The sequence below is a fragment of the Dipodomys spectabilis genome, unplaced genomic scaffold (assembly GCF_019054845.1).
Source record: "Dipodomys spectabilis isolate Male_0828 unplaced genomic scaffold, ASM1905484v1 ptg000002l, whole genome shotgun sequence".
Lineage (NCBI taxonomy): Eukaryota > Metazoa > Chordata > Mammalia > Rodentia > Heteromyidae > Dipodomys > Dipodomys spectabilis.
Genome location: NW_024870679.1, coordinates 57,756,130 through 57,780,945, shown reverse-complemented (window position 1 = coordinate 57,780,945; position 24,816 = coordinate 57,756,130). Strand labels below are relative to the sequence as shown.

At 43.8% G+C, this 24,816-nt stretch overlaps 1 protein-coding gene across 2 annotated transcripts in view; it reads left to right on the top strand.

Annotated features, from left to right (window-relative positions):
* Window positions 1-24,816, top strand: part of Patj (PATJ crumbs cell polarity complex component) — a 289,250-nt gene that overhangs the window by 244,053 nt on the left and 20,381 nt on the right. For both annotated transcript variants that reach the window (XM_042675626.1, XM_042675631.1), the window contains exons 36-42: window positions 2,799-2,992; window positions 4,192-4,339; window positions 6,025-6,111; window positions 7,691-7,796; window positions 9,910-9,947; window positions 11,713-11,835; window positions 12,598-12,702. In XM_042675626.1, coding sequence (XP_042531560.1) covers window positions 2,799-2,992; window positions 4,192-4,339; window positions 6,025-6,111; window positions 7,691-7,796; window positions 9,910-9,947; window positions 11,713-11,835; window positions 12,598-12,702 — 801 coding nt within the window. The remainder of the gene's footprint in view (window positions 1-2,798; window positions 2,993-4,191; window positions 4,340-6,024; window positions 6,112-7,690; window positions 7,797-9,909; window positions 9,948-11,712; window positions 11,836-12,597; window positions 12,703-24,816) is intronic.

Here is a 24,816-nt window from a genome sequence, read left to right as displayed (position 1 = left end):
AAAGATTAAATGAGTAAATATCCATAAATGACAAATTGATAGTAACAAAAGCAGTGTGATACTGGCAGAAAAACATACATGTAGATCAATGGAATGGAATAGAGACCACAGAAATAACCCACACGGCCACAGCTCTGTCAACAAAAGGGCCTAAAACTTACATTGGAGAAAAGATAGCCTCTTCAAGAAGGAGTGCTAGAGCCAGGTGCTGGCGGCTCCCTCCTGTAATCCTAGCTCAGGCGGCTACGTCTGAGGATCCAGGGCAGGAAAAGTCTATGAGACTTTCATCTGCAGTTAACCACCAAGAAACCAGAAGTGGAACTATGGCTCTAGTAGTAGAGAACCAGCCTTGAGTGAAAAAGCTAAGAGACAGTGCTTAGACCTTAACTTCAAGGCCTAGTACCACCATGTAAACAAAGGGGGAAAAAAGGAAGAAAAGAAATTGAGTTAGGAATTAGAGATCTACATGTAGAAGACAAACTCTTACACTGTATAAAATCAATTCATAATGGACCAAAACTCTTAGTTTAAAATCTGAATGTGTGAAACTACTAGAGGAATCACTCCAAACATTTCCTATAAGTAGGAAATTATTTTCTGAATAGGACTCCAGGAACTCAGGAATTGACAAATGGGATTGCATCAAATTAAAAAGCTTCTTCACACCAAAGGAAATGATTACTTGGGCAAAGAGCCTATAGAATGGGAGAGAATCTTTGCAGCTGTTCATCCAATAGAGGATTAATATTTAGAATACATAAAGAACTCAAAAAATAAGACAAAGAACAAGTAATCCAATAAATAAGTGGACAAATGAACAGATAGGCAGATAGAAAAAGTCCAAATGGCCAAGAAAGCCATTTGGAAATACAGATCAAAACTACATCGAGATTCTGTTTCACCTCAATCAGAATGACAGCTGTCATAGTTTTTTTTTAAAGCTAGCCAAGATGAGGAGGAGCTGCCACCATTAGTGATCATGGAAATTAATGCAGCCACTCTGGAAATCTGTATGATGGGTATTCAGAATACTAAAACCATATGATCCTACTACACCAGTCGTGGATACTACACCAGAACCCAAAGGATACACTAGAGATACCTGTACAGATATGTTTAATGCAGCACTATTCACAATGGCCAAGTTATGGAATCAACCAAGGCTCATCAGCATGCGGCTCATATAGAGAAACTGTGATGTACACACAATGGAGTTCTACTTACCCCGAAGAAGAGCGACACCATCGGGGTAGGTTGCCAGCCTGTTGTAGGAAAATGGATGGAATTAGAGATTGTTGTGTTAGTGAAATAATGTGACAATAAGGCCTACTATTTTGTACAATTAGTATTTTCTTTTTTTTTTTTTTCTTTGGTCAGTCATGGGGCCTGAACTCTGGGTCTGGACACTGTCCCTCAGCTCTCAGCTCAAGGCTAGCGCTCTACCACTTGAGCCACAGCTCCACTTCCAGCTTTTTCTGCTTATGTGGTGCTGAGGAATCAAACTCATGCATGCAAGGCAAGCGCTCTACCACTGAGCCACCTTCCCAGCGCCAATTAGTATTTTCTAATAAAAAAAGCTTTTTAATGTAAAGGTGATATACAGAGGGGTTAGAGTTACATAAGTCATGTAATGTGCATCTTTAAATTTTCTTTAAAAAAAACACAAAGGGTTTCACAGAGGTACTTCGGAAATATTTAAGTAAAAAATAAAAGTCAGGTGTGGTGGCTCATGCCTGTAATCCCACTTATATGAGAGATTGAGATCAGGAGGATCATGATTCAGGGTGGCCTGGGTATAAACATGAGACCTTACCTCAAATATAATCAAAAGTAAAAGAGGATAAGTTAGTGAGTTCAAGCCCAAGACTGACATATACATACGTGCACGCACGTGACTGCATGTGTGCACACATGCGCACGTGCTCTCACACACACACACACACACACACACACACACACACACACACACACGAGGACAAGAGGTGTAGCTCAGGGATAGAGTGCCTGCTTAGGAAATACAAGTCCTTGAGTTCAGACTCTATTACAGCCAATAAATAAATAAGTAGGTTTGTGATGATCTCCATGTAACTGAGACTCAGAAGTGTTGCAGGGCAGCCCTGTGGCAGTTCTTAGTGCTTTTGCTATATCTGTGGTGGGAGATCCTTACTATGCTTACTTAGATCCAGATTCAAGGGGGAGAGCACCATCTTTGACATTTCCATTCTGAAGTGGTTGTGACGTGAGCTTTTAGAGTGAGAATGTCAGCCAGGACTAGGGGCTCACACCTGGAATCCTAACTACTCGGGATGCTGAGACCTAGACAATCATTGCTGAGGATCTGGATGATCAAGGTGTGTCAAGACTTAATATCCAATTAACCAGAAAAATACCAGACTGGAGGTGTGGCTCAAGTGCTAGAGCAACCAACCAAGCAATCAAAAAAGCCAAACAAGCCCAAGTTATGAGTTCAAACTCCAGTATGGAGGGGGGCGAGGGGGGGCGGGAGGCATCTAATAAGCAATATATTGATGAACATCATCTTTTGTTTCCCTTCAACCTCAGTTAAATAAATTAGTTTTCTCCCTCTTTCTCTCCACGGACTCTGGTAAGTCCACAGCTGTGTCGATTGCTCTAACCCACAGTCCACATTTACATGAGCTTGGGATATGTAGGGGCCTTCTCCTTTCTATTTGAAGCCACTCATACAGCTGTGTGCTTGGGGCATGATGGGAAATGTCAAGAGGATTCTCCCTGGTTGGATCAAAGCAGCCACCCCCGGTGGGGTATCCCTGTTGCAGGTGAATGGGGTTGACCTGCGGTGCTCCAGCCACGAGGAGGCCATCACTGCCCTGAGGCAGACTCCGCAGAAGGTGCAGCTGGTGGTTTTCAGGGATGAGGCCCACTACCGGGACGAGGAGAACTTGGATATCTTCCATGTGGATCTGCAGAAGAAGACTGGTCGAGGACTAGGCCTGAGCATCGTTGGGAAACGGTAAGGCATGCTTCAACTCAGGATCCGCTTTCTCTATGGTGAACTCATGCCCACTAGAGCTAAAGATAAAGCCTGTTGAACACTAATGCTGGGATTTCTACAATTAAGATGGGTGACAGATGATTGTATTTCTGAGCCATACTTTTATAATACTCATCAAATCAAGATAGCACGGGATCACCATGCACAACTGTAATCCTAGCTATTTGGCTAGATGGGTGGGGTGAGGCGGGGGAGTCCTTTTCTAGCAGCAGAATCATTTTGAGTGTGTGAGTTTGAGACCAGCCTAGGCCACATCATTAGCCCTGTCTCAAAAAAAATTAAGACATAATCGCAAGTTCTGTCAACCCAGAATATTATGTTTCCTTCTGAAGTACAAACAGCTAGCAAGATTTTGCTCCATTTGAAATAGCTAGATCTAAGGCTGGCAGAGGTTAATGAAGATAATCATATCCAAGAAATAGCTAATATAAAGAGGGAGATTTGTGCTAGGCACCATTAATCCCATCTACTCAGGAGGCTAAGATCTGAGGATCACCATTCAAAGCCAGCCCCAGCAGGAAAAATCTGTAAGACTCTTATTTACAATCAGCCACAAAAGCCAAAAGTGGAGCTGTGGCTCAAGTAGTAGAACACTAGCCTTAAGCAAAAGAGCTCAGGCACAGTGCCCAGGCCCTGAGGTCAATCCCAGTACCAGCACAAAAGAAAAAAGAAAGAAAAGAAAAAGAGAGAGAGAGAGAAAGAGAGAGAGAGAGAGAAGGAGGGAAGGAAGGAAAGAAGGAAGGAAGGAAGGAAAGGAGGGAGGGAGGAAGGAAGGAAGGAAGGAAGGAGGGAGGGAGGGAGGGAGGGAGGGAAAAAAGGTGGAGTAAAGGAATGTGGTTTAGTTTATGTACTATCTGTGGTGGACTGTGCTCATGTGGAAACAGAAAAACAGGTAGCAGTTTACCTCAAGGGGCTGAGGACATGAGAACTGAGGTAAGAAGGCAGCTTTCAAAAGTATGCAGTTTTTATCCCCTTGAAATTCATGAAAGGCATTCAAGTAAGACTTAAAAAATAATCAAGGCAAGAAAGAATGGAGAGGTAAATTTCATAGGGCCCTTGGTAAGTTTCAGGATTTCATGCAGAGAGTGAGTGATCTCAAGTTTTAATTAAGAAAAACTTGGCTGTGCCAATCCCTGACTGCTTTATGGTTTTCTCAGGACCGGAAGTGGAGTGTTTATTTCTGACATTGTGAAAGGCGGGGCTGCAGACCTGGACGGGAGGCTGATTCGGGGAGATCAGATCCTGTCCGTGAATGGGGAGAACATGAGAAATGCCTCACAGGAGACGGTGGCCACTGTACTCAAGGTGAGTCCCCACAGCTGCTCCCATCCCAAACCCACACAGCACTACCCAAACCCACCTGGATTGTCAAACGTGGTGCATATGGGCCTCTCTCTAGTCTTGAAATCAAATCTTTGATGATTTCAAATGACCAGAAATTGCTTTAAAAGAAGGCTCCATTATCTTGAAAAAATGTAAAGAACCAGCTTTGAGCTTTCCAAGCTAGGTTTTCATGCTTGTGAGAATCCCATCTCTCCACAATTGTCTTCTAAATGCACCATGCACCTGGTACAGTGGCCAAAGTGGAGCCTGGAGCCCTCGCTCCTGCTCTAGACCCTGTCAGGAGCCATGTGATGGGGGATTCCTCCAATCCAGTCTCCCCTTTCTTGTAAGGCAAGCATTAAGGATTATCTGGACCAAGTTCTCCGTTTTGCAAATGGAAATTGAAAAGCAGTATGATCTACCCGAAGTCCCAAAGCTGTGCTAGAACTTACAGTGCACGACAGTGGCATTCAGTGACCTTGGAAAGATGCTGAGGATCGAGAGTGCCTTCCAAGGGTCTGCCATAGATAAGTGTGGAGCTTGTGCAAAGACAGGGGAATTGCATTGGGAATTTCTGATTTCTTAGCCAGCGCTCATGGCTCACACCTGTAATCCTAGTTACTCAGGAGGCTGAGATCTGAGGTTTACAGTTTGAAGCCAGATCAGGCAGAAAAGTCCATGAGACTCCTATCTCCAATTTACCAGCAACAAGCCAGAAATGAAGCTGTGGCTCAAGTGGGAGAGTGTTAGCCTTCAGCAAAATTGCCAGCTAAAAGCAAGAGTCCCAGAATTCAAGTACCAGCACTGCACACAAAAAACTTTGATTTCTTGCTATAGTCAGCTATCACCACTAAACAGAGGACCTGTATTTGTAAATTATCTCTGTGTTTAACTTCTGTCTTCGGCTTTTTTCTACACTTTCTTAATCATATCACTCTTTGTAAATGGTTTCATCAAAAGAGAGGAAGAAGAGGAGCAAGGTGATGTTAGAAATTTTTTTTTTAAGTCCTGAGATACATACTGTTGTGCTTCTACATTTGTGGGGCATGGGGTTTTTTGTTTTGCTTTGTTTTGCCAGTCCTGGGGCTTGAACTCAGGGCCTGGGTGCTGTCCCTGAGCTTTTCTTTTTTTTGCTCATGGCTAGCATGCTACCACTTGAGCCACTTACAGCTTTTTTGGTAATTTATTGGTGATAAGGGTTTCGCAAACTTTTCTGCCTGGGCTGGCTTAGAATCATGATCCTTAGATCTCAGCCTCCTGAATAGGATTACAGGTATGAGCCGTGGGCACCCAACAAATTTGTGTTATTGTGTTTGATATTTGGATGACGGAGACCACCATGGCTTCCTGCAGAGACAAGGAGAGGTTCTTCCTTGGTATCTTTGAGCCTGCCTGTAAGTGCATTTCATCTCTGTTCTCTTTTCTTTTCTTTTTCTTTGTGCCAGTACTGAGGTTTGAACTCAGGACCCACAAGGTTGCACTCTACCGCTTGAATCACAGCTCCACTTCTGGCTTTTGCTGGGTATTTGAATATAAGAGCCTCACAGACTTTCCTGCCTAAGCTGGCTTCAAACTTCGATCCTCAGATCCCCGCCTCCTGAGTAGCTAGGATTACAGGCGTGAGCCACCAGTGCCCAGCTCACCTCTGTTCTTTTTGTCTTCCCAAGTGTGCCCAGGGGCTTGTGCAGCTGGAGATCGGGAGACTCCGAGCAGGTTCCTGGACCTCCTCAAGGAAGACATCGCAAAACAGTCAGGTGTTCATGGTTTCTCAGCTTTGCTCAATCACTCCCTCTGGGGGAGAAAGCACCTCATTTTACAAATGAAATTATGTCTAATATGCAGCATATTCACCCAACTGCAGTGTGTTTTCATGTGTTTGAAATTATAGTGAAGGGTGGAATGGAAATTCATTAATCCCTAGATTTTTCTAGGGCCACTTTTTTTCCCCCTAGGGCCACGTTTCTCTCCTGCTATTTGTTCTGTATTGCCTATGCACATATGTACACAGCTGTGTTTGCTTTAAACAAAAAAGAAAGAAAGAAAAAGGGGACAACATCTGGTGGCAATTTGACCCTCATTAGCACGACATTGTTCTATTCATTCGATTAAATATTGCTGTAAAGTTAACTTGTGAATAGCCATTCACACGTGCTGAAGGCCCTAGTGATGTATGCCTAGCAGAAGGAAGTGGGTGGCTTTCTCCTATGGGAGAGAGGTCATGGGGGGGTGACATTCTGTGGATTAGCAAACCTGTTATGTTTCTTTGCAAGGCTGGTGATGTAAGTGCTATTTTTCACTGTATTTCTTTCCATTATAATGGCTGACACAAACAAAATGGTAGACTATGTGTTTAACCCATGTGGCAAATATAGAAACTTGTGTGGGATGCCCAGGCCTTCTTGGTAGGTTATGGCAGGCCATTGTTTTGAGGTTAAAAACATGTGACTTGAGACAAGGACGTAGATTCTTCCCTAAGATCATGGGAGGAGTGCAGTCTGCTAAGGTCTTGATTTGAATCCAGAAAGACCCATGATAGACTTTGTGTGTGTGTGTGCGTGCGTGCGTGCGTGCGCGTGCACGTGTGTGTGTGTGTGTGCACGCGCGCGCGCATGCATACTCCCTGGGAATTGAACTCAGGGCCCAGACCCTGTCCCTGAGCTCTTCACTAGTGGCCAGCATCCTATGACTTGAGCCACAGCTGCACTTCTAGCTATTTGGTGATTAATTGGAGATCAGAGTCTCATGGATTTTCCTGTCTGGGTTGGCTTCAGACTATTATCCTCATAGCTCTTGACAGACTTTTGACCTATATTTGTGACACTATAAATATATGCTTATTTTAAGCCATTGAGTATATGGTAACTTATTACAGCTTCAATAGGTGCTGGTGACTCATGCCTGTAATCGTATGAAGCTGAGATCTGAGGATTGCAGTTTAATCCAAGCCAGCCTGGTCAGGAAAGCCTATGAGACTCTTTATCTCCAATTAATCAGCAAAACGCCAGAAGTGGAGCTGTGGGCTACAGAAGTAGTGACAGACAGGCTTGAGTGAAAAATCCAGGCAAGAGAACAATGTCCTGAGTTCAAGCTCTAGTACACATACCAGCTCAAACCGGGTTCTATTGAACTCTAGTCTCAAAGTATATATTGTAGAGAAAGCAAAGGATAGGTGTGCAGGTGAGACTTGGGTGGAATGGAAGGGAATGAGTTGGTCATTTCATTTTTCTTTCTTGACCTCTGCGGTTCCTGTTAGATTATGGTGGCTCCCACAACTGCCATGAACGTAAGTACAAATTTGTCTGCAAGCAAGTGAGCACTGGGTCTTTTTTTCAGGGGCATCCACACAGCACTTGTCGGCCTTCCTTGGCTCCTGTCATCGCTGGCCTGCAAAGCCTGGTGGGCACTAAAAGAACTTCAGATCCCTCCCAGAAAACTCCAGGTATCACACCAAAAAGACTCAGAAAAACCATCTTCTTACCCAGATTTAATATTTCTGCTTTCAAAAATCAGTCTTGTGCTCTTCAATTAAACTGTTTTAAAGCCAGACATAGTGGCACATGCTTGAAATTCCAGCTAATCTGGAGGCTGGCTCACGAGGATTGTAATCTGGAGGCCAACCTGGGCAACTTAACAAGACACTTATCTCAAAAATAAAAGTAAAAAAGGACTAGAGGCCAAGCACTGGTGACTCATGCCCATAGTCCTTATGACTCAGAAGGCTGAGATCTAGAGAATCATTGTTTGAACCTAGCCTAGACAGAAAAGACGGCAAGTCTCAACCTCCAAAATTACTATAAGAAAAAATCTGACTAGAAGCATGGCTTAAGTGGTAGAACACCAGCTGAGCAGTATGAGACCTTGAATTCTAACCCCACTGCTAGGGGGGGAGCTGGGATATAGTTCTATAGTTCAGTGGTAGAGTGGAGTGCTTACGTAGCTACACAAGACCTTGGATTCAATCCCCTAAGTCTTTTTTTTTGTCCGTCATGGGGCTTGATTGACCTCTGGGCCTGGGCACTGCCCCTCAGCTCTTCAGCTCAAGGTTAGTGCTCTACCACTTGAGTCACAGCACCACTAACAGTTTTCTGGTGGTTAATTGGAGATAAGAGTCTCTTGGATGGAGATGGGTGACAATGTTGTCAGATACTTTGTACTCATGTACTGTTTTGTAGAATGGGAACTTCTTTGCACAACTACTTAAAGATAATTTTTTTTTTTCAAAAAAAAGAGTCTCTTGGATGGACTTTCCCTCCCAGGCTGGCTTTGAACCTCGATCCTTAGACCTCAGTAGCTAGGATTACAGGCGTGAGCCATCCACTCCTGGCACCCCCCTAAGTCTTTTGAAATGTGCCTTTAAGAATATATAGATCGGGGGCTGGGAATGTGGCTCAGTGGTAGAGCGCTTGCCTTGCATGCCTGAGGCCCTGGGTTCGATTCCTCAGCACCACATAAGCAAAAAGAAAAAAGCCGGAAGTGGCGCTGTGGCTCAAATAGTAGAGTGCTAGCCTTGAGCTGAAGAGCTGAGGGACAACGCCCAAGCCTAGAGTTCAGGCCCCACAACCAGACCCAAAAAAGAAAAAAAAAGAATATATAGATCACTTCTGTACATCACCCTGACAATAAAAAAAAAAGAATATGCAGATCACCATTGTGAAGATTAAAAGGTGTTTGTGAATTAAAAAAATTAAAAAAGAAAAATATTTGCAAATGACTTGTTTGAGAAGGGGTTAATCTGATAGAAATAGATATAGATGATATATAGATACATTAAACTCTACCAAAAAAAAAAGAATATACAAATCACCAAGTGCCATTGACTCATGCCTGTAATCCTAGCTGTCCGAGAGGCTTAAATCTGAGGATCACACTTCACAGCCAGCCCCAGCAAAAAAATTCCATGAGACTCTTATCTCCAATAAACTACCTCCCCAAAACAAGCCAAAAGTGGAGCTGTGGTTCAAGTGGTAAGAGTGCTAGCCTTGAGCAAAAAAGCATAGGGACTGGCGTGCATTCACAAATAAAGAATACACAGATAAAAGGATCAACAGACAAGCAGAAAAATGGAGTGTGTCAGACAGGGCAGCAAGTTCCAGTGAGAACATTACTAAATGACAGGTGACTGGAGAGAAGTCAGGGGACATGGCAGAGACAGGGACTTAAGTCTTTCATTGGGTGAAGGGTTATCTTTGATTAGAACAGAAAAGTGCACAGTGAAACCCAAATGGCTCATCCTCCGAGCATTGAATCACTGCCTCAGGCAGCTCCTGCTACTGTCAGTCCATCAGCTTCTGTCAGACCAAACAATCATGGCCTGTCTATCTCAATAGCAGAGCACTCCTGTGAAACAGAGGCATGGCTCTGAAGACTTGACTGCTGGGCTGACCTTGAAAAGGGATATAAGCCCTAGCATGTCATGGTTTGAAGCCCATTTGCTTTTTTTCTCTTCTCCTGAAAGGCCTAAAAGTGATAACACACTCATAGGATGCTATGATACCCTAAATATATTAGCTCTGAATTTGAAAACAAATTAATGGCTTTACTTTGTTTTATAGGCACAAATATGGGCCCAAGGACTGTTGAGATAATCAGAGTAAGTTATTTTGCTATTTTTATTATGGCTTGTATTAGATTTGCACAAAATGTGCATTGTTCCTCATACAACAAATGATCGGATTGTTAGTGGGTTCTTCCAAGCAACTAATTAAATATATAACAGAAATAGACTTAGAAAAATAGAGTAAAAGCCTGCCACTGGTGGCTCACACCTAGCTACTCAGGAGGCTGAGATCTAAGGATCATGGTTCAAAGCCAGCCCGTGAAACTCTTAACTCCAATTAACCACCAGAAAACCAGAAGTAGCTCTGTGGCTCAAGTGGTAGAGCACTAGCCTTGAGCTGAAGAGCTGAGGGATAGCACCCACGCCCAGAGTTCAAGCCCCATGACCACCACCACCAACAACAAAAAGTAGTTTTCTATTCGGATCACTTTGACTGTCGGTTGGGGGTTCAAAAAGTGATAAAAGCCTTGTGACCCTGTTATAATCCTAGCCATCTCTGGATTCAGCCAGCTTTGTTTAAAGCTGCTTATATTTATTTCCTTGGTTGCATTCATTTGCTGGGGCTGTCCTGACAAAATACCACAGACCATGTGTCTTCAGCAACAAAAGTTTATTTTCTCATTGTTCTGGAGGGTTAAAGTCCCAGGCTAAGGGCCTAGCAGCTTTCATTTTTCCTGTGTGCGCTCTCTTTCCCTCTCCTGGCTTATAGACAGCCATCTTTTCACAGTAGCCTCATGTGATGTGGCCTTTTCTGCGTGTATTTCATTGTTCTAGAATCTTTCCTTGGGCCAGTCCTCCTTTTCGTTTAAAATCTGGTTTAGTCAGAGTAGTTAGGGCCTCAGCTTCAACCCTGAGCTCCAAATGGGACCAAACTTGGGTTTCAACACAGGAATTGTAAGGAGACATAATTTAGTTCTTCAGATTTAATACTTGATAATGTCTCTAGTTATTGCAGACTATTCCTTTCACGGGCTTTAATAACACACCAGTTCATACCAACCCTGTTCTCCTATATGTGGTCTCAACAGAGGTTTTCTAGGTACTAAGACACATTTTTACCATTTTGCACACAATGACCATGTTTTCAACAAGTGCAAATGAAGCCAGGTACCAGTAGCTCACACCTGTAATCCTAGCTATTCAGGGTCTGGGATCTGAGGATTCAGATCAAAGCCAGCCCTAGTGGAAAAGAGTCCATGACATGCTTATTTCCAATTAGCCAGCAAAAAGCCAGAAGTGAAGGTATGGTTCAAGTGGTAGAGCAACCCTGAGTGAAAAAGCCAAACAAGTGCAGAAAGCTCTGAGTTCAATCCCCAATACCAATACAAAGAAAAGAAAAACTACCCTGGGCAATGTATCGTCCACTGTCATTTCCCCAGGTTGTCCGACAATTGGTATCTGTATGTTGATAGGACTTCTCCATCATTGCCATCATGGAGACATGTTCCATGTGTGTGTGCCAGCCGGCCAGACCGGGACTTGTTTGTTATTTTAGCCATTTTTAAAATATTAACCCCATGCTACCAACAGAACTAGAGCCAGGTCTCTTCACACACAGGGTTCAGCTTCAGGAATATTTTCAGTTGCTCTCACGATGGTGGATGCTCTCTAAGGTCCTTAGTTGGCTTTGAACTGTGATCCTTAAATCTCAGCCTCTTTAGTAGCTAGGATGACAGGTGTGAGCCACTAGTAGCTGGCCACTGGAGAGATTTTGTTCAACAGCAGCCCGGGAACAATCAGGGAACAAACATGCCAGCATCATATTTTCTCCCTCCCTCTCTCTTTTTTTTTTTTTTAGGAGCTCAGTGATGCCCTTGGAATCAGTATTGCTGGAGGAAAAGGAAGTCCCTTAGGAGATATCCCTATATTTATTGCCATGATTCAGGCCAATGGAGTAGCTGCACGTAGCCAGAGGCTTAAAGTAAGTAAGAGGAGACTGGTTGAAAATCCCCATGTGTGGAGAGAACAAGGACCTTACAATATCCAGCACCTTGTTTGAAGGTAGATTTCCAAAAGCCATGGAGGACCCATGCTAAGGACAGAATGCATAAGAGAAACTTTATACCTGAAATTCCTTAGCTCCCTAGGCATATAAAAATGTTATTGTTTGTATCCAAGTTTCTCCATAAAAGAAGAAAATGCAACTCCCTTGCAAAAAAAAAAACCCTTTAGTACCCTTTTTAGCACCTCATTCTGCCCAAAATTGGTTTTCAGCTCAGAGAGAATTAACCTCAGCATTTCCCCCTAACCAAAAAAAAACAAAAACAAAAAAACACATTTTATGATTTTTTTCCCCCTATTGCGCCTCAATTTTAACTAAGGTAGAGGAAAAACGGAGGAAGTATTTGGCTTCCTCGTTGGAGCTTTATCGAACAGTTAATTTGTACACCTCATTATTCCTGGGGAATGGCTACATAAAACACCACTATTACCAACACACAAAAGTGACCTGCTATGCCTTTTTGTAATCAAATCTGACTCCCTTTCTTGCTTCCCTGATTGGTCTGTATGGGAGAAAAGCCATAAAAATTCCTCATGCTTCTGGAAGCAGGCACACAGTAGACTCACAGCATCCTTGCAAAAGCTACAGTTGGGAAATTGAGCTTCACAAAGAAGTTGAAGCATTCTTCTCAAATTTAATTTTTCTTAATGATAGTGATTTTCACCCACTTTGTTCCTCCAGGTTGGAGATCGGATTGTCAGCATTAACGGGCAATCTTTGGATGGACTGTCTCACACCGATGTGGTTAATCTGTTGAAGAATGCCTACGGGCGCATTATCCTACAGGTACTGTGGTGTGCAGAGCCCAGCTGCAGCTGCGTGGGGTAGATAAGTGGCAGGAGAGAGATTGAGCAGTCTGGGCATCAGGCATCACTACCCAGCAGGGTGCTGGCTCACGTGAATTATGAAACCTGAAAGCAAGACATTATTATTTTTATTCAGAAATTCTTTAATGCCACCCAGACAGGCAGTGGCCATGATTATATGAAAGGATCAAAGAGGAGAAAAATTACTCTTTGCTTTGCATGATAAATCAAGAAGGTTTTTTTTTTTAAACTTTTCAGTGTTCCTTTTATAAATCCAAGTTTGTCAGGGGTAGAAAATAATTTCCTTTCTTAGGACTAAAGACTGTTTCTTCCTATCCCTTTCAAGGAAGAAAACAATACAAAGTGCTTTTTGTCACAAGCATAAATGATTGCCTACCCTGAAACTCACTGCATCGTAGTCATCAATTATGGCAGACAATTATTGATCAGCTGTGGTCCCTCTTGTATTGTCCAGAGATACAGAGAGATAGACCAGGAAGAAAAGCAAAGGGTACTTTTTTTCCCCTCTCCAGCTTCTACCCTCCACGTGTCTCTGAGACTCTCCTGGGTATGAGTGGGTATCTTACTGGCAGTGCTTTTCAGTAATGAGTGTCTCCCCAAAATGAAGAGTTATAATCATACTGCTACAGGGGGGTAGTCTAAAATGGTTTATAGTAAAAAGAGTAACAGCCACAGTCAGCCACTCAGATAATTTTAGTTTTAGAATAAGAGGTTTGTATTGAAATATCACTAATTTGGGAGACACAATTTACAGTGCTTAACATCCCAGTAGTCTAGATTCAGAGTGACAAAATTAGACATTTTAAAAAGGTAAGTGATAACCTGGAGGCATAGCTCAGATGATAGAGCACCTGTGTAGCAAGTTCAAGGCCCTGAGTTCAAAACCCAAGTACCATTATAAACAAAAGCAGATGTGGCTTTCATTGTGTACTAAGGGAATCATAACACTGCCAGTGGTTTTACCAGAGTTTACCAAATCTTATTAACTGAGTCTCAGGTTTCTACTAGACACAAACCAAAACACTGTGTGGACAGGCCAGATTGTGCTTTCCTTCAGCTCCTGGCCCCCAGTTTTTTGGAAACTCACATGCCTACTTACTTCACATTCTCCTCCCAACACCCACAAACTTTAGCTTTCTGTTCGCTAGGCTTGCCTGTCCTTCGAATTATGCTGGCCCCTAGAGGCTCTGGATGAAATTGCAACTCCAGTTCAGAGCAGCTGCATGCACAGAGGTCATGGCTTCAGAGAAAAGTAGGACTAGAAAGAGGCTTTCTCTTGTCGATATCTGATATTGCTGCTCCTTTCACAGCTGATATATTGGTTCAGCTCCATCTCTCCATAAAGAAATAAACAGACACAATTTGGGATGAGAGTTTAGCTCAGAAGTTGGACTTACAGCATCCAGGCACTAGTGGCTCACATCTACAATCCTACTCAGGCAGCTGGGGTCTAAGATCATGGTTTGAAGCCAGCCCAGGCAGGAAAGTTCTGTGAGACTCTCATCTCCAGCGAACCAGCAAAAATCTGGAAGTGGAACTGTGACGCAAGTAGTAGAGTGCTAGCCTTGAGTGAAAAAGCTAAGGGACAGCTTACTGTACTTATGTACAAAGTCCTCCATTGGATTCCCAAAATAGTTTCCCAGAAAGATACAACTTCAAAGAATAACATTAATTAAATTTGAAAAGTATCTTAAATGAAAATGAGCTCATGCTCTCCTGTGCAGAATTAGCACTCCATTTCAACCAAATTGCCACTATTAACACGGGGTAGGGGAGCTTCTTATAATAAATAACAAATATGCTTTTGATTGGTTTCAAATAAAAAGTACTCAAGAAGAGTCAGTAATCAATTCTGCCTCTAATCTGTTAGTCTTTATGTAATTTATTAAACAGGCTCTTGCAATCTAGTCCAAACTAGACTTGAATTCACCATCAGCTTTTTTAGCACTGAGATTTTAGGATTACATGTATGCCATCGGCCATCACACCTGGCTTACTGCTAACCTAATTTTAAATTAGTTCTTTATTTTTTCTATTTCTATATTTTCAAAAGAAAATTGCTGTGTGTGCGTGTGCGTGCGTGTGTGTGTGTGTGTGTGTGTTTGTGTGTGTGTGTTCCAGAACCAGAGCTTGAAATGAGTGCCTAGCATTTTCACTATAGTTTGGCTTGCTTGCTCACAGCTGACATCCTACCACTTGAACCATGCTTCCAGTTCAGCATTTTTTGGTTAACTGGAAATGAAATCTTACAGACTTCTCCGGGGGCTGATTTCTAACCCCACTTCTCCAGGTCTCAGTCTCATATGTAGATAGGATTACAGGCAGGAGCCACTAGCACCTGGCTAAGAAAATATTTGAGTTTAAAATGTTCTCTTTCATGAATCATATTACTTAGCATTTATATTTTTTTCACTTGTGCTATAAGAAGATTAATGGAAGGGGGCCAGGCATAGCAATTCATGCCTATATTCCCAGCTTCTTCACAAGTGAAGATAGGAGGACTGAAGTCCTAGGCAAACAAACACACAAACAAAAATACCCTGGCCAATGGGCTGGGAAGGTGGCTCAGTGGTAGAGCACTTGCCTTGCAAGCCTGAGGCCCTGGGTTCGATTCCTCAGCACCATATAAGCAAAAAGAAAAAAGCCGGAAGTGGCACTGGCTCAAGTGATAGAGTGCTAGCCTTGAGCTGAAGAACTGAGGGACAGCGCCCAGGCCCAGAGTTCAGGCCCCACAACCAGACCCCCCCCAAAAAAATACCCTGGCCAAAAAGAAAATACACACACACACACACACGCACACGCACACGCACATACAGCAAGATCTATCTGAAAAATACTAAAAACATAAAAGGAATATGGTTCAAGTGGTAGACTACTTACCTAGCAAGCAGGAACCCCTGAGCTCAAATCCTAGTAATGAGAAAAGAATTAATAATACTAGACTACTTTGAGGCCATATTTATAGTCTTCACACTTAGGGGCATGGAGCACATGCCTAAAAGCTGTAGCCACAGGAAATTCTGATGTCCTGTAACAGGGGCCTTCCAGCCACTGCTTGTGTTTGTTTTCACAAAAGCAATGTGCATGGGGCAGTACCAGCAATGCAGTTGCCATGGCTGGACCTGTCACTAGATGATTGCTTTTATGTCAGCTAAGCTGGCCACTGGACAAGTCAAAGAGAAGGTCAGATGTGTCTGAGAATATGGAAAGACTTGCTGTGAGTGTCTTACACCGAGCAGTCACCTGTGCATGTGGCACAGAGCGATGAAGACTGCAGATGGAGAAGGAGAGGGTCTGAATTGCTAACTCTGGCTATAAGGAGATAATTATACTCTTCAAGTCTGATTGTTGCTTATTGCCAGTTGTGCATTAGACAACTGAGATTGATACGTGGCTGAGATTGATATTGCTATCTGTTCCCAATTCTATTTGCTTTAGTAGTTTGTTTTGCTCATTTCTTATTGTCTGTGGAATTACTAGGCAATCAGTTTTTAACAAAATCATATAATCTATATGCTCTACTATTTTTTTTAAAAAAAGTTTTGTTTCTGTTTTTACATCTTTCATTGAGATCTTTCATCTTTCATAGGAGAAAAAAATGCATATTAGGGAATTTTAAATTACTGTAGGAATTTCTTTCTAGGGCCACTAAGAGATTTTGTAACGTTAGAAACCTTTGGGGCTGGTGTAATCCTAGCTACTCTGGAGGCTAAGATCTAAGGATCACAGTTCAAATCCAACCCAAGCAGGAAAGTCCATGAAACTCATATCTCCAGTAAACTACTCAGAAAAGGCTGTGAGTAGCACTGTGGCTCAAGTAGTAGAGCACTAGCCTTGAGAACAAAGAGGCTCAGGGACATCACCTAGGCCCTAAGTTCAAGTCCCAGGACTAGAAAAAAAATAACAAAAAACTTTTGGGGACCAGGTACACACACTGAGGGAGTGTTAGCACCCTGGAACAGTAGACAGATATGCTGGGTAGCACTCTGGGTAATATAGTTACAGATATTAAGGTAGAAACAACAGTTTAGAGACAGTAGCCTAAAGGCCAAGGGAAATACAGGATCAATAATACTACCTGGGGTCTTTCCAGTGTTCCCATCCACTTTGCCCGAGACATCCTGCTCATTAAACAGTGGTTCAACAAATAACTGGAAATGGAAGAGACAAAATCTTGGCATCAGCAAGTACATTTGAGATCGAAAGACTATTTGGGGGAGAAGGATGGAGTTCAAACTGGAGTTTGAACTCAAGACCTCATAATTGCTAGGCAGGCACTCAACTAGCAAGGCATACCTCCAGACCTTTTCATAAAGCTGAAAAGCTAAAGTAGTAACTTGTCAGGTAGGGTCTCTCACTTTTTGCTTCAGTTCAGCTTCAAACAAAGATCTCAGGTGTTGCTGAGAAGGTCACCATTCCTATCTTGTTGAGGTGAACTCTCTTTCTCCTCCTCCCCAACCCCTTTTCTCTTTCAGCCTGGGCACTATCCCTGATCTCAGGGCTAGCACTCTATCACTTTGATCCACAGCTCCACTTCCAGTTTTCTGGTGGTTAATTGGAGATACAAGTCTCACAAACTTTCTTACCCAGGCTGGCTTCCAACCATGATCCTCAGATCTCAGCCTCCTGAGTAGCTAGGATTACAGGCATGAGCCACCAGTGCCCAGCTGAAATGATCTCTCTTTTTCTCCCAGGCTGGCCTTGAACCAGAACTTGATCACCTTCTAAATAGCTGGGATTGGGCTGGGAAGGTGGCTCAGTGGAAGAGCGCTTGCCTTATATGCATGAGGCCCTGGGTTCGATTCCTCAGCACCATATAAGCAAAAAGAAAAAAGCCAGAAGTGGCACTGTGGCTCAAGTGGTAGAGCACTAGCCTTGAGCTGAAGAGCTGAGGGACAGCGCCCAGGCCCAGAGTTCAGGCCCCACGACCGGACCCAAAAAAAAAAATAATAATAATAAATAAATAAATAGCTGGGATTGCAGGTATAAACCACTGTGTCTATCCTCAGAAGACACTCTTGAAATCAGGGAGCTGAATTAAAGACCTCTCTACAAAGTAATACCTTGGGGAGTCTTTTGAGTGTGTCCTCCAAAGCATACAGAACTGATGTCAGAGGCCCCACTGCTGGATAGAGAAGCATTATTAAGATAACATAACCGGGGTTGTGGCTCTCAAGTGATAAGAGTGCTTGCCTAGCAAGAGTGAAGACCTAAGTTCAAATCCAGCATTGCCAAAAATAATGCTAACAACAGAGACAGATCTGGAAGTGTGCTCAGCTGAAGAGCATTTGCTTAACACATATCAACCAGACTGCTGAATCGAACCCAGCACCACTAATAAAAGGAGATCAGGAGAAAAACTAAGATACTGCATTAAGCCAGGAAATCCAAACTCCCATAAATTATGAACAGAAACATGGAATAAGAGTGAAATTTTTAACTGTTAACTGTCAAAACTAAAAGGTACGCTGGGCGCTGGTGGCTCACACCTGTAATCCTAGCTACTCAGGAGGCTGAAATCTGAGGATCTCAGTTCAAAGCCAGCCTGGGCAGGAAAGCCGTGAGACTCGTGAGACTCTTCTCTCCAATAAACCACCAGAAAACCAGAAGTGGCTCAAGTGGTAGAGCGCTCACCTTGAGCTGAAGAGCTGAGGGACAGCACCCAGGCCCAGAGTTCAAGCCCCACGGGAGGGGTGGGGGGACAACTAAAAGGTACACATTATCTACAAAAGAACAGGTCATCTGATTTTTTTTTTTTTAAATACTGGTGCTAGGGCTTGAACGCAGGTCTTCATGCTCTTGCTTAGATTTTTCACTCACGGTTACTACTACCGCTTCAAGCCTCCAGTGTGGCATTTTTCTGGTTCATTGAAGATGAGAGTCTTGTGACTTGAAACCATGAATCTCAGCCTCCTGTGTAGTTAGGATTACAGGCATAAGCCACAGGCTGATGACTGACTATTCCTAACTGTGTGTGTGTGTGTGTGTGTGTGTGTGTGTGTGTGTGTGTGTGTGTGTGTGTGTGTGTGTGTGTGTGTGTGTGTGTGTGTGTGTGTGTGTGTGTGTGTGTGTGTGTGTGTGTGTGTGTGTGTACGCTAGTACTGAGCCTTGAAGTTTGGGTCTCATGCTCTGGCTGAACTTTTTCTCTCAGTGCTAGCTACCACTTGAGTCCTACCTCCAATCCTGGCTTTTTCCTGATTAATTGGAGATAAAGGTCTCTACGATTTGTGTGTCCTAGTTGGTTTCAAACCTCATTCCTCAGATCTCATTTGGCCTGCTGAGTCGCTACGCTCATAGGATTGAGCCACAAGTACCCAGCTAGATCTGCCTTTTAAAAAAAAAAATCAATATTTTTTTTTTGATGGAGCTGGGGGGGGGGTGTAAAATAACTTAGGATGTACTTCAATAAATGAACCAAATAATAGGGGTAGGTGGGGAAAGCCAATTTCTGTAAGGTTGAAACACATTAAAAATTCCAGGATGACAGTGGTCTATATTGTGGCCATAGAGAACAGTTTGTCCATCTGGAATAGGAGGAATAGAACTTAAGGAAAGGTACCTCTGGCTCTGCATGGTGAATTCCAGCAATTGGAAGACTGAGACAGGAGGATCATGGGATGGATACTAGCCTGGGTTTCATAGAGAGACTGTTGAAAGAAGGAAGAAAGGAAGGAAGGGTAAGAAAGAGAAAGAGGAAAGCAGGAAGGGAAAGGAAAGAGAAAGGGAAAAAAAGGAAGGAGAGAGAAATGAAAAGAACAGAAAAGTAAAGAAAGTCTATCTCTAAATTTAAAAGGAAAAAAGAGAAATAGATGGTCCAGTATTGTAACTGGTTAGAAGTTTTGAGATCAGCCAAAGTGCACTCATTATTTCAATGAGTTTATTATTGACCTTGTGGGAAGAAATATATAACATAAAGTAAGAAACGTAATTATAGTATAGTAGTTGGCTCAGTACAAGTAACATTCATATCAACATTTTTAGTCCTAACTTTTTAAATTACTAATTTCATTAGCATGTTAATAGTATGAAGAAGTTTCATTTAGTAATTCCATAGATGTAGTGCGCTTTGGGTTTTGTTTGTTTTTTATTTGAGTGGCTTTTTTTTCTTTTTTTTTTTTTTTTGGGGGGGGGGTCCGGTCGTGGGCCTGAACTCTGGGCCTGGGCGCTGTCCCTTAGCTCTTCAGCTCAAGGCTAGCGCTCTGCTACTTGAGCCACAGCGCTACTTCCGGCTTTTTTCTTTTTGCTTATGTGGTGCTGAGGAATCGAACCCAGGGCCTCATGCATGCAAGGCAAGCGCTCTACCACTGAGCCACCTTCCTAGCCCTTGAGTGGCTTTTTTTAAACAATTTCTTTTTTCAGATGGAAATTTCAATATGTAGCTCAGGTTGGCCTCAAATTTCGTCTTTGCCTCAGCCTCCTGAGTGCTAGGATTTATAGGTATATACTCAACTAAGTACTATACCACACCCAGCTAACCTTATAAGCCAAGAGGGTCTAGTTTTGGAGGTCCTGAAGAACCAGGCTCAGCGACTTGCCCCAACAAAACAGGAGATAAGTGTTGCTGAGTACAGGAGAAGGAATGGATGTCTTCTGCTTGGCCACCCAGGGAAAACAGAAGTAAGGCTGTCTTGGAACTTTCTGAAGTGGTTTGGGGGTTGTATGGGGAGAGGACAGGAGCAAGAGTCAAGAGGGTTTGCATAGCTAGCCATCTCAATCAGGTGGTGTTCTGGTTGATCATTATCCCGAGGCTGGTCACGCAGAGTTTTATCTGTGTCAAGGAAATAGCTGGTGTGGGCGGCAGCTTTGATTGACTTCACAGGATGTTTATCTGTCAGACCTGTGATCCTGGAATCCAAGCAACTCAGGGAGTGCATGACTCAGGAGGAGGCATAAGTAAGAAAGGCAAGGTGAAGCTAATTCAAAGACTGAACCTTCCTTTATGTTTAAGAAAATGAGCGCTGATTTCTAGATGCTCTTCTGGTGGTCTGCTGCAGGACATGGAAAAGCTGGTGTTGATACTCTGTTGATGTCTTTGGAAATGTTTTCAAGATTTTTAAAATCCCTAAACTGTTGTTATCTTAGTGGCTTCAGCCTTGAAGGAGAAACTAGACAAACACTCCTTCAGTGATGAATGTGTCTACGTGCACAGCTGGGCAGGGATCTGACCCAAAGTTGAAGACAGCAAAGGGGGCAGATGCAAATGAAGGCTGAAGGCTGAGTTGCCAAGATTATATCAACATTTAGTTACCCTTCAGGCATCTGCTGGCCCAAGAGAAGGGTCAGTGCTGTGACCAGAAGTGCCTTGATCCAGCAGTACCACAGATACAGATATTATGGTGCAGGAATCAAATCTTTATAGTTGCTGGGAAGGTGGCTCAGTGGTAGAGTGCTTGCCTCGCATACACGAGGCCCTGGGTTTGATTCCTCAGCACCACATAAACAGAAAAAGCCGGAAGTGGCACTGTGGCTCAAGTGGTAGAGCCCTAGCCTTGAGCTGAAAAGCTGAGGGATAGTGCCCAAGCCCAGAGTTCAAGCCCCACATCCGACAAAAAAAAATGTGTGTGTGTGTGTGTGTGTGTGTGTGTGTGTGTGTGTATTCCACACAGAGAAGTGATTACATTTCAAAAATGGAAAAATCAAGAACTAAAAGTTACTATATAAAAATCTGGAAGAATGTTCTAGAGGAAACAGCTGAAAAGGTTGCAAAATGATTTTAGGGAAAAACTAATAGGAGAGAGGAGCAGTGAATCTCTAAATATTCTAGAATGATTTTGACCTTTGAAAATCATTGTTTAAAGCTAAAATAAAAAAGGAAAAATTGAGCTGGGTACTGGTGGCTCACACCTCTAATCCTACCTACTCAGGAGGCTGAGATCTGAGGATGGTAGTTCAAAGCCAGCCCAGGCAGGAAAGTCTATGTGTGACTCTTGTCTCCAATTAGCCACCAAAAAGCACCAGATTTTTGTGTCCAGGCCCAGAGTTCAAGCCCCAGTACTGGCACAAAAAAATCCATGTACGAATATAAAGAAGGGAATGGCTTGTGAATTCTTAACTTTGGCTCCACAGTAAATTCCCTGCCTTGATGCTGTGCAGGTTCTCAGTTCCATGTAGACCGAAAGAGATTTCAGATATGTGGAAGAAAATATGGGGCATCTTAGGGATAGTGGCTATACTTTATTTAAAGCTCTTCATCTACAGACTCATCATTGGCAGTAACAGCAGCAACAGCCCCTCATCCAGCGGCTGTAGACTTGCTTAAAACAACAGTACATACTACAACAACCGACTACCAAAATGGAAGCCCCCACTCCCAGAACAACAAGTAGCCAACGCCAGGCAACCAAGTTGGCCCACCATATTTGTAAGGGCAACCCAGTAAGCTGCTGGATGTTGGTTCCCTCCTGAGAATGTGTTAGAGCAGAGCTAACATTGGAGTGATTGCCGGGGATGTAAACACAACACTCAGTCCCCAACTGAATGCACATACCTCCCTGGGCTGCAGTGAGCAAATCTAGGGCCATGCGTTTTTGCAACACTACTTTTTGAGGTTGATCCAAGGCAGACGGGGCCTGGTGCGTGTGGTTTAATGCTCTGTCAGTGTATAAGGTCAAGGCAGTCACCTTCTTTTCTACATCCATGCTTGAGTCTTGAAGCATAAATAGGCCCAGTGGGTAATACCACCCTGGGGTCCGTCTCACTCTATACTGTGCTTGGACTGCTCCCCAGTTCTGTGGCCTATTCTGCATTTCATATCGAACCGAGGCTGGGAGATATGGCCGGCCCCAAGTACATCTGCCTACCCAATTCTGAGGCCGGTACGGCCACCCGTAGTTACCACACACCCACAGCGTACCCCAAGGTACAGGCAGCATTGCCTTCTCTGAGCCCTCCCTGTCTGCAATCACCCGATCACAGAAGGACAGTGGCACCCATCCCACTGGTTCCGTGCCGTTAAGGCGTTCTACACAAATTGGGAACGTGGTGGTGAATTTCACAGCCTCTGCTAATAACCAAGGGTCTCCATCCTTTGCCGTGGACCCTATCGAGGGCATTGCGTGGTCAGGACGCTCTCTGACTGCTGACAGGAGAAACCCTTTGGTGTCCTTCCACTCTGCTGAGCCAGGGAAAGTCTCCATCAGCCAAGTCCAGTTGGCCAAAGTCATGGGCTGGATACACCACGGAAGGCCCTTCGAAGCACTCACTGGCAGTTCCGTGCACACCCAACAAGAGGACACATTTGCCACAGCTGCATAGGTACGGGCCCAGTCAATCACAGTATTGGCCTGTAAGATCCTTCAGGGTTAGAAAGAAAGAGAGGTCATGGGTTCCCATAAAGGCAAATCTCTACCGTCCGGTAACATACGTACTAAATTCTTATCACTGGACAATGTGATTTCAGCAAGTGAGGGCTTTCCGGGTCTTCTAGCAAGAGTATGTTGGTCCTTGGGTTCAGGGTGTACTAGTAGTAGAGAGCCAAAATGGGCCATAAAGATAAAGCAAAACTTCCCTGTAAGATTCATGACCCAAGCAGGATACTATTGGCTCAAGCCTATAATCTTTGCTACTTAGGAGACTGAGATCTGAGAATTGCAGTTCAAAGCCAGCCCTGGCAGAAAATTCTGCAAGACTGTTATTTCCAATTCACCAGCGAAGTAGAGATATGGAGGTGTCAAATGGTAGAGTACCAGCCTTGAGTGAAAAAGCAGAGCAAGAGTGCAGAGGCTCTGAGTTCAAGCCCTCCAGGACTGGCATAAAGAAACAACTTGGAAAACAGCTTGTCATATAGGGGCCCAAGTTCCTGTTAACTAAGAGCGTGGCTTTCAAGTTCATTTCTAAACCTTCCCCCAGGGGGATATCTACATTACGTGTGGGTCACTTTAACCTTCCAGGGCTATGAGCATGTGACCCTATGGCTCCTGAATATACCCTCTGGGGCTAGTAGCAAAGCATTACCTTGCCTCTCAAAGCCAGGGTTTAAAAGGATATCTTACGTTGTTATCTGCCACTGGATGGGGGCTGTAGTATGATGCAACATGGCCTCTTTGGAGCCCAGCCTTCCTTTTGGCTTAGGGATCTGATCACCGGCTATGGCCACCATGTCCACCGATTCAGGAACTGGGGACCAGGTATGTAGTGATCCCATTCCTGCTGTTTGGGAGCAGTGAGGTACATACAATTTCTATTTGGTGTGCAGCCGCTTCGCCCAGTCATACAGTGAAATTTGTCCCCACTCAGGGCTGCCCACATAAAGCAGTTAACATGTTGTGAGCTCAGAGCATAGCTCTCTAGGCAGCAATTTGACAAGGGAAAAGCAGGCAATTCAGTAGCCATATCGAGAGCCCAAAGTACATATCTAGTACCATCCATTAGAAGGGGCCTGCCCGACATAACGTCCCTGCCAGCTAGTCAAGGGAAGGTGCTCTGCATACTGTGTTTCCCTTGTGCTACCATTCTACAAGGATGCTTGTATGAGCATGCAGTACATTTTGGGTAGGCCTGCTATAAGGGCCTCCCAAGGAATATGCATTCCCCAGGTTTTCACAGTGACCACACAGTCCCTACTCCAGCATAGAGTAGCCAGCAGGTATAACCATGCAGCTAAGTTAGTAGCAGGCAGACACTCTAGCCACTGAACTCTCACCAGTGTATCTGCCTCATCATTCCCTGGACTGGCCCTACCGTGTGCATCACAGTGATGTCTTTTTTTGGTAGCCCATTCTTCATAGATTTTTGTCACATGGTCTGTCTCCATAGGGACAGTGTCGTACTACTCAACTGTCCAATTTCCAAAGTCAAATATCTGTATACAGCCCAACTACATAGAAATTATCAAGGGGCTTCCTCATGGCCACTAGCCAATCAGCTACATGCAGACTACTCTGTCCATCTGGTGTCATCAGCTTGTGTCTGTGGATAGCTGTACTACAACACCAATCTAGGGTGCTGTGTTGCATTGCCTAGACCCCCAATGTACGTACTGAAGGCATTCTGTCCTTACAGGGGGAGACCTCGAGCTCTCTGTTCTCATGGACAGAAGGTGCTGTTTAATTGGCCACAGAATGTATAGGTACCA